We start from the raw sequence: 18,050 nt of genomic DNA, 5'->3' as shown, positions 1-18,050 counted from the left end.
AATAAATAGATAAAATCTATCATCGACTTGGGTAGCTCAGTTACCATATTAGAAATGTTCCACTCACCCCCTCAAAAGGCTTCATAAGGGGAGGGGCTAGTCCGAAACCCGAATGTTTAGGGCTGGTGTTGAAAATTACTAACTCGATAAAATTACAATTCGACTAACCCCTACCGAATTAGTAATTCAAAACCTAAGTAGGGTTGGCTTGAAACTCGATGAGCTGACCTGATTGACATCCCTACTTGCATATACACATAATACCAGCAAGAAGAAGATATATGAAGAAAATGATCGAAGAAGGAGGCTAATGCACAATTTGGTAAAGTAAGAGAGAGGAGTACAAAAATTGGTAAAGTAAGAGGGAGGGAAAGAAAAAAGTAATGAAATTAATGTTAGTGGATCATGGGGTCCACTTTAAGTTGTTAATTGTAGTGGTATAAGTGGTAAATAAATTAATATATAAGAGTGTAAAGAATTCTTAAAATAGAAAGTTTGAAAGTTGTTATTTTTAAAAACGGATTAAAATGGAAAGAGTCGTTATTTTTGACAAACGAAGGGAGTAATAAAGATCGAGAGAAAACCCTAGATTTAGAAAGAGAATGAAAAAGTTAAAAGATGATCTAAAATTTTGAAAATGACAGGAATGATGCAGATCTCAAACGCGGATTTTAAGTCAAATCGGAGCAAACTGATAGGGCGGCCCATTCATGTAAATGGGCTATAAGGTTTATGGGCTTTTGTTATGGAATTTACCTAAAACTTAGAATACTAGATGCCGGCTCTAATTTGGCTTCCACCTGCTAGAATAGTGAGTCATAATATATCAAAACCCAAATCTGCACACTAAAATATGGTAATTAAGAAATCAAATTTGCTACCAGCACAGTTGGCAGTGCTGTGGTTACCTTGAGGTCACGGGTTCAAACCCCACCAGCCGCTGAGAGACTTTCAGCTTTAATCCGCAAATCCGATCGAGCATGATTAGTCGGATTCCGCCGAAAGTGGGTTCGGTACACCTGTGGTCAAACCAAAAAAATTAAAAAATCAAATTTGCTAGTAAAAACAACAGTTCGCAATCCAAAATAAAACCAACATTTATTCAAATTTCTCTATGGTTGGTCTAGGTTTATAACGATCATCTATACGCAATATTACCATTTATTTTTTCACAAATTAACACAACATCTTCGCCATTACATATTAATTGTCAAAAATGAAATTAAAATTTGGATAAACATATTTATCCATTATAATATTCTTTTTTTAATCTAATCTATCACGATCCTAAAAAGAATTACATCACAAATATACTGCAGTGCACCCATAACAAAAGGAAAATTAAAAGTTCTACTATTATATATTCATTTCTTACCTTTAAATTATTGTTTTTTTTATACCTTTAAATTGTTGTAATGGAAATAAAGATGCATAATATAATCAAACCTTCCCTGCTTATCAAATAATGTTTCAAGATTAATCATCTATTAACATCGAATGCAATTAAAGTTGAATAAAATATATCCATTTCAATTTATTCTACTTAATACGCTGTACAGAGGTGAAAAATAGTTGCACGTTATTATATTGCAAGTTTATGCGCAAAATGAAACTCACCCATAAATTACTGTATTGCGATACCATCTAATCCTTCATTGAATTACATGTTAAAGAGTTGTTAGATAATGACCCTAAAATTTCCTTTGTAATCTGAGTCATAATTCCCAAGTAATTAAAACTAACATGTAGTATGATATATCAACCATGCCATAAAACAACATCAAAATTCAATAATCATGTGTTGACTGAATTAAACTATGATGTATTGTGTTTTAAACCAACCTTTATCACACCTTATGGGCCCAGGGCCCATCACAGCATTGGGCCAAACTGGACCAGTTGTTTCTCTAAATTAAAACCGGAAACTTTAAATTCCCATTTAAATGTTGAAATCACGCAACAACTAAACAAAAAAGATTACTAAACAAAATTAGTAGTATAAATTTGTATCAAAATTCAAAAAGGTAATTTGGTCAAATTTACTAACTATACTAGTATATATAGATTATAAAAAGGAACTAAATAATTTTTTTTTAAAAAATGATTATTAAACTTTTACAAGTGAATTATGTAATTAATCCCAATCAAATAAGATAAATATTTTAATTCACTCTTTACAAGAAAATATTTAGAATCTCCATAAAAATATCATGAAAAATTAGAGAACCGTGTTTGAAAGAGAGAGTTTTTTTCTTAATGAGAAAGAAAAGGAAATGCTTTGATTTAAAAAGTCCAACTAATATTAATAAGTTCCAAAAAACCAGCACGTGCGAGCGGCAAGTCGTCGTCTCCAGACGCATCACGAAATTTCCTTTCTCCCCAATTTATACACTTTCGAAAACCTAAAATTCAATCCCGATCATTTCATCGATATATCTCTGGAATCAACAAGAATTTCTCCAATTCGTTGCGAAGATGTGGGGCTACGATAAGTATGACGTGGAATCAGGCAGCCAGCCTCTCTACCCGATGATGCTGGAGAGCCCGGAGCTCCGCTGGTCGTTCATTCGCAAAATCTATTCGATTGTCAGTATTCAGCTGCTTCTCACCATTGCCGTCGCCTCCGTTGTCGTCACTGTCCACCCGATTTCGAATTTCTTTGCCACCACTACGACCGGGCTGGTTCTCTACATTTTGCTTGTGATCACGCCTTTCATTGGTAGGATTTCGTCTTCTCTATTTAACAATTCAAGTATGTTCAGTGGAATTGGTAATCTCTTGTGGTTTCATTGATGGGGTTTTGACTTCGTTTGGTTCCTTTTTTTTGGGGATTTTTTTTCGTAGTGTTGTGCCCGCTATATTCGTATTACCGGAGCCATCCATTGAACTATATACTGCTCGCCGTGTTCACGGTGTCACTCGCATTCGCAGTCGGACTCTCTTGTTCTTACACCAATGGTGAGAAATTTGTTTTATTGCTTTAATTGTGGTTTTGCATTATGATTCAGTTTTTGAGGTGTGTTTGTGCATTATTGTAATTCAGCTTTTTGAGGTGTTTTTGTGCATTATTGGTTCTTGCTTATGTGATTTAGGTTGGGATTGATATCAGATACAAGCTTGGGTGACTGTTTTAAGTTTAACTACATAAATTTATTATGCTTTTGGTGTTTGATTAGATGAAAACCTTTAAAATCCTAGGATTTCTTATAGTTCTCTGTAAACAAGAGCTGCTAAATTACTGGATTAGACAAATTATGCTTTTATTGACATTGATGTTACTTTTGAGTTGATCATTATGTAATGATCATGTCGGAAAATGGTTATATAAGAGAATATGTCATTGTTTTTTCTCATTTCATAGTAGAGTAATAGGATGGATGGAACCTGATTTCAAATGCTGATTCTCTGATGATTTCGTCAAATGATAGTGTGAAAGGATAATATCTCTCTTGCTGTGAATTCTGATAGGGATCTTACAGGAAGTAGGAATTAGAACATGGAAATGATGGAATATACGGTACCAAGTAAAGGAAATTTTCAACAGAATGCTTTGTTTTACAAACAATGTAATGCTTGATTGTAATAAATTTGTGTTCTTGGAACATGTAGCTGATGTAGCTCTTTCACGTATTCTCTTTAAATATAAACTTGTTCGCTGAAAACTTGGTGCATTCCAATGCTTGCAGGGAAAGTTATCCTGGAAGCTTTTGTCTTGACTGCAGTCGTGGTCGTTAGTCTAACTCTCTACACATTCTGGGCGGCCAGAAGAGGTTACGATTTTAATTTCCTTGGACCCTTCCTGTTCGGAGCTATCATCATACTTATGCTGTTTGGAATAATTCAGGTTTGTGGATGTCATTATGTTCCTTATCTTGTTTACAAAATAATTAACATATGGATAAACAATGGTATGCTAATTTTGGCCACTTTTATGCTGCAGATATTTTTCCCAATGGGCAAAATAAGCACAATGATCTATGGTGGGCTTGGAGCTATAATATTCTGTGGATACATAGTCTATGACACCGACAATCTAATCAAACGATATGGGTATGATGAGTATATCTGGGCTTCTATTGCGCTTTACCTAGATGTCATCAATCTCTTCCTATCTCTACTCTCAGTGTTCAGAGCTGCAGATTCGTAGAAGGTGGTACATGTTATTTTTCATTTACTACTTGTTTACACGTCTATCATGTACGTTGGTATAGTTTGGTACAGAATATTGAAACCCGGTTGAATCATTTTATCATAAAAGCTGAAGCTGCTGGCATGTTGATTCAGTTCCGCTTTTGTTCGAATCTGTGATGCCATGCAAGTTTTGTGCTGATATCTTCACAGTTTTCTGCTGAAAAAATGCAATTTACCCTTCAATGTCTTTCTAACTAGAGGTGCTGATTAATCGAAATAAATCAATTTCATATGATTATCTGGTAAAAAAAATTTGTTCAAATTTATCTGAGCTATTTTGCAGACCTGACTAGGTTTTGGTTAAGTGAATTTGCACGTGTCAAGTTTCTTTTGTGTTAAATTCAGAAATACGAAAGATTGGTGTAGTGTTTGACCTTCTTTAATGAAGTAAATTCGCATTAGCATCATATCTTGTCATTAATATTGGATGGGAAACAAAAATATTAAAGAGATCTGGAGATTTGTGATGCCTTTTTTCTTGTTAAAGAACTCTATTCTCTAGTTTATATGCAAATGGAGGACAAACATGGTAGTAAGGAATTAATATTATATTCAATATTTAAACACTGTAAGTAATGTCATTAATACTCTAATTAATATCGTAAGCACTTGAATTAATGGCTAAGCACATGGTGAGGGAAATTTGTCTTCGTCGTAGCATTCCACTCGAGTTTCTCTTCTTATTTTATCAAAATAACAATAATCTAATTTTATTGGCTAACGGTTAAAGCCCAACATAATCCTTAATAGGCTGTTTATCTATAAACATTCTTTTTGTAGGCCCAATTGTTGAAATAAACATATCTATCAGTCTGTCACGATAAATCTGTCTTATAACGGAAATGTCAGGGTTTAGAGCGTCTCCAACCATTTACAGTAAACTCAAACTCATTTTAGTAAAAATGATACATTAAATATGATTTTATTCCAACCATTTACACTAAACTCAAATTTAAAAATATTCTTTATATTATGTCCTTTTTACTCACAAAATTTAAAAAAAATTTAGGTTTTGGTTTGTATAAACCTAAAGATAGGTTTTTTTTTCCTAAAAAATCAAAAATAGGATTAGTTTTTTAGTACTATTGGAGCTAAATATCTATCCTATTTTAGGTTTTAGTGTACCATTGAAAATGATCTACTCTTATGGAAAAAAGAAGTCATCCATGTGATTGTATATTTGTATTGGCCAAGTGGTAGAGTGGTTAATGCTCGGCATGGGCGGACACACACATAATTAAGGAGGGGCTTAGGGTATCCGCAATAGTTAAGCCCGTGGCCCTGCCCAAGCCACAAAACTTGGCCTAGGCCATGAAACTGATCTGGCCACCAAAAAACTTGTCTATCCTAATAGTGGACATGCCCAAACCACCGATTAATAATTTTTTTTATTTTTTAAGGTATTTTAATTTAATTAGAATAAAAATTATCAGACATTAATAAATATAAAAATATGCATAATTTAATAAAAAAAAATTAAAGTCAAATCTTCGTTGTATTATTGAAATGGGTAAAATCATACAACGAATTTTTTAAAAAAAACTAAAAGAAACACTAAAATACACCGTCACCGCCGCCTAGTCGGTGGCGTCATCAGAATCCGCCGCTTCTTCTTCACCAACTATGTAATATCCCTAACTCAAATAATTAGTTATTTTGTATATTAGCATCATTTATCGCCATTGCATATATTATTGTCAGTACTAAAGAGAGATTATATGGGCATTATAACTACTAATATTTGATAAATTAAAAATAATCAATATAGTTAATTTATCTATAATTTAGAAACATTAAAATATTTACAAATAAATATAATTATATATATTGTGTATATGTGTTTGTCTTCAAATATTAAATAGGGAGTAGTAATTTATGTATGTACATTTATAAATAGACGTGAAGGTGTGCATGAAGTATATTTAGTATTATGAAATTAAGTTAACACATTAAAATAAGCTTTTTATGGTCTTATATATATACACGTGTTTATGCATGGGAATGGGTTAGTCACCCAATTTCTAAGTATAGGTTATGTATCTACACGTGTACACTACTTAATAATTACGTGCATACAATAACAGCTATTTCATGTTAGATTTTTTATTTTTGGTATCCAATTTGGAGGAAAAGTGCGGAATATATATATATATATATATATATATATATATATATATATATATATATATAGGGTTTTGTTAGCTTGAGATTATTTAGTTAAATTGAGAAATGAGATAGCAATATGGGCTACTAATCCACAAGATTAATAAAATGTCAACAAATACCACATTATGTCAATAAGGGGGTATAATTGTCTTTTCATTAAATTGTGTTTGAAATCATTTTCTAAAATCCTCTCTAAAACTCTAGCTTCAACATTCAAATCTTCAAATCTTCAACATTCAAATCTTCAAATCTTCAAATCTTCAACATTCATATCTTCAAATCTCAACATTCAAATCTTCAAATCTTCAACATTCATATCTTCAAATCTTCAAATCTTCAACATTCAAATGTTCAAATCTTCGAATCTTCAAATCTCTTCAACATTCAAATCTTCAAATCTTCAAATCTTCAACATTCAAATCTTCAAATCTTCAACATTCAAATCTTCAAATCTTCAAATCTTCAAATCTTCAACATTCAAATCTTCAAATCTTCGAATCTTCGACATTCAAATCTTCAACATTCAAATCTTCAAATCTTCGAATCTTCAACAATCAACATTCAATAAAATAACACTTATAATTCACATATCAATATAGAGAATATCGAATGTCAACAACTCGTATTAAAATGTCAACAACGAACAAATAACACTTATAATTTACATATCATCAATACCGAGAATATCGAATGTCAACAACTAATATTAAAATGTCAACAACTAAAAAATAACACTTATAATTCACATATCAATACCGAGATTATCGAATGTCAACAACTCATATTAAAATGTCAACAACTAAAAAATAACACTTACAATTCACATATCAATACCGAGATTATCGAATGTCAACAACTCATATTAAAATGTCAACAACTAAAAAATAACACTTACAATTCACATATCAATACCGAGATTATCGAATGTCAACAACTCATATTAAAATGTCAACAACTAAAAAATAACACTTATAATTCACATATCAATACCGATATTATCGAATGTCAACAACTCGTATTAAAATGTCAACAACTAAAAAATAACACTTACAATTCACATATCAATACCGAGATTATCGAATGTCAACAACTAAAAAATAACACTTACAATTCACATATCAATACCGAGATTATCGAATGTCAACAACTCATATTAAAATGTCAACAACTAAAAAATAACACTTATAATTAATGTCAACGACAAATGTCAATAACAAACGTTATTTATGTCAACTACGATGTCAACAACAAACTTTATTTATGTCAACTACGATGTCAACAACAAACTTTATTTATGTCAACTATTATGTCAACAATAATATTTCACAAATAATTAATATCAACGACAAATATTTTCATGTCAACGACGTATATTATTTATGTCAACAATAACGTTTTACATATAATTCATGTCAACAACAATGTTTTACATATAATTTATGTCAACAACAATTTTCATAAAATTTATGCCAACGACTTATATAATTCATGTCAATAACAATAGTTATTATGTCAACGAGCTATATAATTCATGTAAAAAATAAACATTTTCATGTCAACAACTTATATAATTTATGTCAACAATAATATTTTAGGCAATATCACAAACACCTTATCTACACAACTCAAAAATTCCAGCAACACAATCGAATAAAAAACTACATCCATATATTTCACACACCAATACCGAGAATATCGAATGTCAACAACTAAAAAATAACACTTATAATTTACATATCATCAATACCGAGAATATCGAATGTCAACAACTCATATTAAAATGTCAACAACTACAAAATAACACTTATAATTCACATATCAATACCGAGAATATAAAATGTCAACAACTCGTATTAAAATGTCAACAACTAAAAAATAACACTTATAATTCACACATCAATAGTCAGAATATCAAAATGTCAACAACAAACTTTATTTATGTCAACTACGATGTCAACAACAAACTTTATTTATGTCAACAATAACATTTTACAAATAATTAATGTCAACAACAAATATTTTCATGTCAACGACGTATATTATTTATGTCAATAACAACGTTTTACATATAATTCATGTCAACAACAATGTTTTACATATAATTTATGTCAACAACATTTTTCATAAAATTTATGCCAACGACTTATATAATTCATGTCAATAACAAAAGTTAATATGTCAACGAGTTATATAATTCATGTCAAAAAATAAACATTTTCATGTCAACAACTTATATAATTTATGTCAACAATAATATTTTAGGCAATATCACAAACACCTTATCTATACAACTCAAAAATTCCAGCAACACTTATAACACTTAAAATGTCAACCAAATCTCCTTCAATACTTAAAATGTCAACCAAATCTTCTTCAATTCAATTTAGCAGCACTGACATGTTATATATCACAACAGATTGATTATACAAAAGACAAATTCCCACAAACACAAGCGCGTAAAACCAGAAACGCATCTAAATACACAGATCAATAACTCGCAATCCGCATCGATTGAAAACGGGCAAAATCGAAAGTCAAAAATCGAAATCGAAATTCCAATTACAAGCAGCCACGATTAACAACTAAATCAGAAATTAGAAATCAAAATCAAATCAAAATCGAATCAAATTCTCACTGAATTGATCGATTCCGATCAATGTAGATGGACAAGGCAGCGCTATTGGGGCACGCGGTGGATAGTCGTGAAGGAGCAGCGACAGAGGGCGAAGGAGGCGAGCAAAATAGCAGCGGCGTGCCGAGCGAGATCAACGAGGTGATCGTCGATCAGATTGAAGACGGATCGGAACAGATCAAGCGTCGATCTGCTGCGACGATCGGCCGGAGCTCTTTGCGGAGATCGGGATCGTGCTGAAGGCGCTGGAAGCTGGCCGGAGAGGAGGGGTTGAACTGCCTGTCCTTCGCGCTGCCGAGTATCGGGCGGCGGGAGCTGGCCGGAGAGGAAGGGCTGTTCGCGGCGAAGGCTATAGAGAAGAGGAAAGTGTGGAGAAGTGGTCAGGGGAGATTCGGGAAGGACTGCAGAAGTGATCAATTTAAAATATAAAATTACCATTCTAACCTTTCATAATTATTTATCTAAAAATATTTTTTGTGTGGCAAAATCTGGACCACTCATTTAATAAAAATGAGTGGCTGATATTGCATCTCATTTCTCAATTAGCCTAAATAATCTCAATTGATCATGATCCTATATATATATATATATATATATATATATATATATATATATATATATATATATATATAGAGTCCCATTATCCACAAACCCACTCTTAAATACCGAAGCACCGAACCATACCAAATTAGGGCTTTTATATCTAGTTTTTTATGGATAAGATACATAAATTTATAAATTATTTTCGCCTTCATCACGAGCCTATTTTAATTCATCCGAAGGTAAATAAGTCATACTAACATGTTACGAAGATTTAACTTCGTTCCAGAATATATTACTTCATTCTAATAGGTTTTTACTTCATTCCAGTAGGTTTTTACTTCATTCCAGTACGTAAATGTGGTTTCACCGTCGCGTGCCGTTCTTTCTCTCTACAATATCTATCACCACCGCCATGGCGCTAATATTGGTTTAATAAACACATGGAATAATGTAATAAATTATTGGAATGAAGTATGCGTAGAAGCATTTGAAGTCCTACTGGAATGAAGTAAAAATCTTATCCAATGAAGTAATAACGTTCCTGAATGAAGTAATAAACTCACTTGAATAAATTGCATTTTTAAATGTTAATCAAGCAAAAACCCACGTCAATGAATTTGAATGAAACATATGTTGAATCATTTCAAAACCTACTGGAAGCAAGTAAAAACATGTTGTAGTTTCAAGGTATTAGGTACAAAATGAAGTAATAAACCTATACAATGAAGTAAAATGGGCTAGTAATGAAGCAGAAAAATTTTTCACAGCAACACATCTCATCAAAAAAACTAGATCTAATGGCCTAGAATTGGTCTCTAGTTCAGTCTTTAAAATTGGTTCGACATTGATCACAACTATATATATATATATATATATATATATATAGGGATGCATTACCCTCCTTTTCCCATCTTAGTATAAAACATAGGACTAATATACACCCTAGGATCCACTAATCTAATGGTTTTAGATTAAATCCTAGGCGGTACATTATGACACTAATTTCGTACATCGCAGGGCAATTTTGGCACAAAATTGTTTAACAATTCGGTTTCTAATTAGCAGGACCGTCATTTATGGGAATTCAACTCCTCATCATTTCATTCCCATCCCACTCTCTCCTCCCATTACTTCTCTCTCTCTCTTCCGTTCCTGGCATTTCGAAATCCCGCAGAACTCTAGCCGCCAACTCTAGCGAAACTGCTTGTACCTTCCCTCATCTCCATGATCGGAATTCATCAGGGTGAAACGGCAACTACCACGACGACGGAATCCCGGTTCATACCCACGAAATTAATTTTGGGCGGCGGGTCCAGTTCAATTTACTTTTGATTTCGACTGTGGGGTAAAAGGTAAGCCCAAAAATTCAAGTTTGCTTCAATTCCCGTGGATTCAAGTTTGCGGAACTGTTGTTTGAATGTTTTCGTACATTGTGTGGTATCAAATTTGATTTATAAGTTGGTTTGATTGATCTAGGATTTTTCGTTCTTTTTAGTTTCTGGGTAAGGCCCAAAATTCAAGTTTGCTTCAATTTCTCGTGGATTCAAGTTTGTGGAACTGCTGTTTGATTGTTTTGGTACATTGTGTGGTATCAAATTTGATTTATAAGTTGGTTTGATTGATCTAGGGTTTTTCGTTCTTTATAGTTTCTGGGAACTACTGTTTTGTTTCAAATTTTCGCATAAACATTGTTAACATGTTTCTGTACATTGTTGTATGTCAGAAGTTACATTATATCCTATCATTGACGCATTATGTAACAAAATCGCATTCATGTTACATCATCAATACAGTTTAGTTCATCAATGGAATAAATTATTATGCGCTAAAGGTTCATTATGGTAAACAAACTTTGAAGTTTTCTACACAAAAGCAGTGTACATTGTTTGTTTACCGTTTGTGGGTGAAGCTTCATTTTTGGGTAGTTTTGTTACATTAATGTTGTAGAAATCATTATGGTATGTTATGTTGCTGCATTATGGACACATTTATGGTACATTATGTATTAAGTTTTGTACATGATGTTGGTTTGCTACATGATTACCATACATTTGTACATCATTGGATACTACATTGTTACGTTATAAATGTTGGAACATATATACTAAAAAGCATTTTTCGAGTTTTTGAATTTGATAAATTGCTTGTATATTGTAAACACTCTTCATTTAATGAGAATAATAAATGTTTTCTTCACACTGTGTATTTTACTTTAATGGGTATTGACCGTATTTAATTATATATTAAATTATATAATTAAAGCGCCGGAAAGTAAAATCAGTCTAAGTCTTCTACATTGAAGGTTGGGTCGTGGAACAGGTCATCACAGTAGGTGGCCCAACCGGTACCTTGTAGAAGTAAAACTTTTTCACAACCTAGATAGGCTTTGGCTACCTATCGTGAAAGGTTGCAGTGTCCATTCGAAAAGTCGTCTTTACCTTGAGAATGACTAGTGACACTGGTGTGGTATAGCATTGAATGGATCTAAAGTATAGACACGTCTTTGTTGCTATCTACTGTAAGACGATGTCTTGGAGATTTAATATTTCCTAATCTTTGTAATAATATAGGACACACGTTATTTAATCATACGCTGCTTTGACTTATCAATAGGTGCGGGTTTTTCGTAACCCAATATTCCTGATATCTTGGGTAGTAGTAATTAATAACTAGAATGGTGTCAGTTTTATTATTACATTGAATCGTGTGCCTGCGCGGTTTGACTATATCCCCAAGAGGTGTTCGAGAGAAGTTCTATTATTCGGAAACCCGACCGGTTTGGATTTAATCCAAGAATAAATAGAAAAGGAAAAGTATATTTTTAATATAAATCTCGTACTAGACAAACTCTTGGAAATAAAGATATTAATTAATTTAAAGTCTATAGCAGACTACAAATTAATTAATGGATATAGAAAGTCTTAGACACGGGAAATAATATATTAAAGAGGTTAACCCGGATTGCTTGTAATCACGGATTGGATGGGCGGTCAATATTTCTTCAATAGTGGCACAAGAAATATTCCATTGGCCTTATATTAAATTATGGGTTATAATTTAATTAGTAAAGAAGGTCCAATTGGGGAGGCCCAATCCAAGCCCCATAGATCCCTAACCTAGCCCATCATAAACTCTATAAATAAGAATGTAAGGAGGAGACACAAATGTGATCACAAACCCTAGCCTCCACACTTGGCTTTCTTGTCTTCTCCTTCAAGATTCTTATAATTTCTAAGAGATTCCTCCCACAAGGAATTTAGATCTATAGAGTTAAGGGTCATATGTTAGAAGATCTTTGGTCTTGCATTCACAATCAAGCTTCAAGATCTACACGTGGAGAAGTAGCAAGCCACTTCGATTCTTTGGAGAATCATTGTTGTAAGTATTCAACAACATAATTTAAATTAAATTATGTGATTAATTGCGCAATTATATGTTTCTACATGTTCAAGCATGAAATTGAATCGACCCACATAATCACCTAAATAGATTCTTTTGTGGATTTATATAATTTGCATTTTCCGCTGCGATTATCCCCAATAATAAATATACATTTTGTCAATACAAATCAATAACTTTAAGTGTAGTAGCAGTGAATATTGTTTGTATGGAACATTATGGACACACTTTAGTACATGAATAGCTACTACTGATATTAATGTTGTTTTGATACATCATATGTGGACATTAGTATGTCATATGTTGCTACATTATTATATAAATAATTTACAGTGCACACATCCAAATCAGTTTGGTTACAACATTATTATGCATTCTATCATGAATTTAGTGCATTATGACATTAATGTAGTACATTACTCTTTCAAAGCAACATATAGGGGTTGTATTTCTACATCAATTCATCCACTCTACCACTTTGTTTCTGAATAGGTACAAAAAGGTCAAGATATCTTCATGAAGAGGGCGTTAGGGTGGCAAGAATAGGTTCAACGAGTGCAAGAATCGATTCGAGGATGACTTTGACGATGATATGTCCACTACATTAACGCAACGACAAGCTTTAAAGATGTTTAAAGATGTGCTACATTATTATTTTGTTGTAGATTATGATGTGCGAAAATTGTATTTTAATGTAGATTATAAGTTGTTTGATGTGGGGCAGAAGTTATATCCATTCCCCAAGGGTTTAATAGTCCATGGGGCTAGGGTGTAGTACCAACCCAGTAGCACAACGTTCACTAAAGGCAAGGAGTTAGAGCCGTTCTTGTAAGATTCAATTATTTATTGTTTTGTGTAGTAGTCTCTGTTGTATTCTTACAATTATTAGGTTAAAGTATTCAGGTTAATTGTTACATTATTTGCTACTAATGTACTGTACATTACCACCATAAATATGTACATTACCAAAATGGCTAAAACCAAATTGACGAAAAAATATACATTAAACTACTACATTCGTACATTATTCATTGTTAGACATATACATTATAAGACTATATACGTACATTATTTCCTGCATAAAATCCAAAACACACATTAGAAACCGAAATTTTATGCATGTGGTGGTACTATACCCTAGCCCCATGGATTACTAAGCCCTAGTGGAATGATTCAAACTCCCTACCCTTGGTGATGGTTTCATTTTGTGAGTGAGTACTACAACGTAGCCCTATGGATTGCTAAACCAAAAGGGTATGGATTTAAATCCCACCAAATATTAAATCCTTACATAGGTACATCATTTAGTATGATGTATGTACATTAAAGCCAATTTTTCTACATTATTTACTGTATGAAATCCTAAATACACATAAAAAATGAAAATCAATGCATGTTGTGGTACTATACCCTAGCCCTATGAATTGCTAAACCCCTAGGGGAATGATTCAAACCTACACTTGGTGATGATTTCATTTTGTGAGTGGGTACTACAACCTAACCCGATTGATTGTTAAACCCAAAAAGTATGGATGCAACGTGCTACAAGACATTAAACCAAGCCTTTTGTACATTAAACTAAGTCGTTCGTACATTACGAAGCCATATCGTACATCATGATCCGTGTGAAACCAAAAACCCAAAGGATACAAACAGAAATTATAGGAAATTGTTGGTAATATGCCCTAGCCAAATGGATTGCTAAACCTAAAGGGAAAAGAGTTATCTTTCTGCTCTTTGTGAAGTTTTCGTTATCGGTTGGTACTACAACTTAGCCCAATGGATTGCTAAACCCAAAGGGTATGGTTGCAACGTGCTACAAGACATCAAACTAATTTTTTCGTACATTAAACTAAGTCTCGTCAAGCATTAAATACTTACAAAGGTACATCATTTATTATTACGCACGTACATTAAAGGCCACTTGGCGTACATTATTTAGTTCTACTTAGCCTAAACATTATTCCCTAAAACACGTACATTATTTACCATTCAGACTGTACATTATTAGACATTACGCGTACATTATTTTCTGTACATTAAAAACTATAGCAGTTTCAAAACTGCATGTTCCGAAAATTCAGCGGCAAAATATCATTCAATTTTTTGAGACGATCCATCTCCCTTCTCTCACCTTCCACTCACTTCTCCCTTCACCCTCGACGACAACGAATAAAACAATGGTATGTGAAACATCTCGATTCATAAATCATATTAATAAATCAAAATTGTCTTCTTCCATACTAGAGGATTCAAAGAATTATAATGAAATAATATCTCCCGATCGTCCGTGAATAATAATGTCAATGCAGTTACAATGAAACAGAATAATGTCAAAGGAATTCGATCGCAATATGCATAAATTTCAAAAGAATTCGACTGCAATGATTCTCTCACTCATAAATCTTCCATATGGGTGAGTTTCTGGGGGATTATATTTAATAAAGGAAAAACAATAAAGAAGATCAATGTTGAAATATCACGTCTGAATTGGAGAGAGAGAATCATGGGATGTAAATAACGGTATAAATATAATCTTCCTATTATGACCTTTTTTATTTTTTAATTGATTTAATTAATTACACATGGCATATAAATCGGCCATTGGATGGAAGAAATCAATGGATGAAGATTAGATTTGTGTTTTAACAGATTTTTTACACATTAATCTGAATACATCCCTATATATATGTACTAAGATAGACAACCCTCTTTATTGTAACACCATACCACCATTTTAGGCCATTGGATCTGAAAATCGTGTGTTTGTCATGCTGCCACGTGTAAAAAAATAGAGGGGTAAAATAGGAAATTTTTAATTTTACGTTACCAGATTGCAGTGTTGTTCATTGAATATTGCAGTCTTACCACAACAATATTGCAGTTTACCACGACTGCAATATCTAATGCAGTAGATTGCAATATCTAAAACAGTAGACTGCAAACCCATGTTTTTCTACGAAACTTAATCCTAGCCGTCCATAGATGAGATCTAACGGACTATATTGGTGGTATGGTGTTATCCTATCTATGGTGTCACCATAGTGCACCCCTATATATATATATATATATATATATATATCCACAAATCCACTCTTAAAGACCGAACTAGAGACCGAATCTTGACCACATGATCTTGAATTTGATGGATTAGATGAGATAATCAAAGGTTAATTTTCGCACTTCATTATATACTCAATTTACTTCAATGCGGGGGTATTTTTGTAATTTCATAATTAGGGTAAAAATTAAAAAATTTACTCATGCCCGCTCACGCAATTTCGCTGCATCTTCTTCTCTCCTCTTTCAAAACTTCTCTCCAAACCTAGTTCATCTTCATATCTTCATCTTCCATCAGTTATGGAAAATATAGAAAGTAATCGAAGCATAAAAAATGAAATGGCAATGCCTACAGAGTTTCTTGCAGGACGCCTTGATAAATATAAGCCGACCAAATCCCGGAGATACAAAATGCCAGGAGCAATACGCGGCGGAGTCCGGAGCCATGAGACTCCATTGCCGAATTTGAGATCGCCGCCGTACGAATTCTCCGGCGATTATCCTATTTCTTAGCTGCGGTGGAACGTACGAGAATATTCTGTGTTTGCCTATTGATATGTCGACTGAAATTTGTACAGAGGCGAAGTGGAGATTAACTGAATTGACACGAGAAGCTCTCCATCAATTTCATAGTAATTGATTTGCTTATACAGTTAGGTTTATTACCAAAATGAAGTAATAAAACATGATAATGAAGTAATAAATTGATAAGATGAAGTAATATAAATGATCTGTTTTCCTATTAACTATAATCTAGTTAGTATGAAGTATTGAATTCATATAATGAAGTAATAAGTTATGATAATGAAGTAATATAAATGAAGATCATATAAATGAAGTAATAAGTAATATAAATGAAGTAATAAGTAATATAAATAAAGTAATATAAATGAAGATCAGTTGGGATGGACAGTCAGGTAAGTATGCCACTGATATAAAACATGTAAACTATTGTTAGTGGAAAATTAACAAACAATTTATGCCTACAAATTTAGTTCATTATAACAACAGTTTAGTTCATTCAGCTGTGTTATTACTTCATTATAACAACAATTTAGTTCAATAAGAGTCGAATTGATGGCATACTTTAATGTGCAAACAACACATCAGTTAAAGATGTTACTTCATTATAATATTTTATTACTTCATTTTTACTGTGATTTACTTCATTATTGTGTATTATTACTTCATTTTAGTAATAAAACCTACTTTATAAATAGATCATTTATATTACTTCATTATCATAACTTATTACTTCATTATATGAATTCAATACTTCATACTAACTAGATTATAGTTAATAGGAAAACAGATCATTTATACTATTACTTTATTATCATAATTTATTACTTCATCTTATCAATTTACTATTTTATCAAAAAGAATATGTAGTTCATTTAAATTTTTTATAACAATAATTTAGTTCAATAAGAGTCGAATTGATGACATACTTTAATGTGCAAACAACACATCAGTTAAAGATGTTACTTCATTATAATATTTTATTACTTCATTTTTACTGTGATTTACTTCATTATTATGTATTATTACTTCATTTTAGTAATAAAACCTACTGTATAAATAGATCATTTATATTACTTCATTATCATAACTTATTACTTTATTATATGAATTCAATACTTCATACTAACTAGATTATAGTTAATAGGAAAACAGATCATTTATATTACTTTATTATCATAATTTATTACTTCATCTTATCAATTTACTATTTTATAAAAAAGAACACGTAGTTCATTTTAATGTGTTATAACAACAATTTAGTTCAATAAGAGTCAATGTGCAAACAACACATCAGTTAAAGATGTTACTTCATTATAATATTTTATTACTTCATTTTTACTATGATTTACTTCATTATTATGTATTATTACTTTAAAGCGAATTGACTGTATGGAGTGTTTTAAAAACGAAGTATTTTTTTCTTTATTATGATTTATTCATATGTCAATGTTGATAAAGTTATAACCCCACTGATAAAGTTATAACCTCACATAATAAGAGAGTGAACAAAAGTACTAACGCACTTGAAGTTCAA

General features: G+C 32.0%; 1 protein-coding gene across 1 annotated transcript; it reads left to right on the top strand.

The window, feature by feature from the left end:
- The first annotated feature begins 2,324 nt into the window (after nucleotides 1–2,324).
- Nucleotides 2,325–4,374, top strand: LOC125197261 (protein LIFEGUARD 2-like). Its single transcript, XM_048095987.1, has 4 exons — nucleotides 2,325–2,719; nucleotides 2,845–2,958; nucleotides 3,687–3,844; nucleotides 3,941–4,374. The coding sequence occupies exons 1-4, from the start codon at nucleotides 2,476–2,478 to the stop codon at nucleotides 4,145–4,147; spliced, it is 723 nt and encodes a 240-aa protein (XP_047951944.1). The 5' UTR covers nucleotides 2,325–2,475; the 3' UTR covers nucleotides 4,148–4,374.
- The last annotated feature ends 13,676 nt before the right edge of the window (nucleotides 4,375–18,050 follow it).

This window comes from Salvia hispanica, chromosome 6 (genome assembly GCF_029641045.1).
Source record: "Salvia hispanica isolate PSC_SH4W2 chromosome 6, Shi_PSC_v1, whole genome shotgun sequence".
Lineage (NCBI taxonomy): Eukaryota > Viridiplantae > Streptophyta > Magnoliopsida > Lamiales > Lamiaceae > Salvia > Salvia hispanica.
The sequence above is the reverse complement of the archived record's forward strand: the minus strand, read 5'-3'. Positions and strand labels throughout refer to the sequence as shown.

Bases quoted from the DNA above. Each gene is read 5' to 3' on its own strand.
- LOC125197261 (XM_048095987.1), top strand. From the start codon at position 2,476: ATGTGGGGCTACGATAAGTATGACGTGGAATCAGGCAGCCAGCCTCTC. The intron at 2,720-2,844 runs GTAGGATTTCGT...TTTTTTTCGTAG, and splicing joins TGTGATCACGCCTTTCATTG to TGTTGTGCCCGCTATATTCG. The intron at 3,845-3,940 runs GTTTGTGGATGT...TTTATGCTGCAG, and splicing joins TGCTGTTTGGAATAATTCAG to ATATTTTTCCCAATGGGCAA.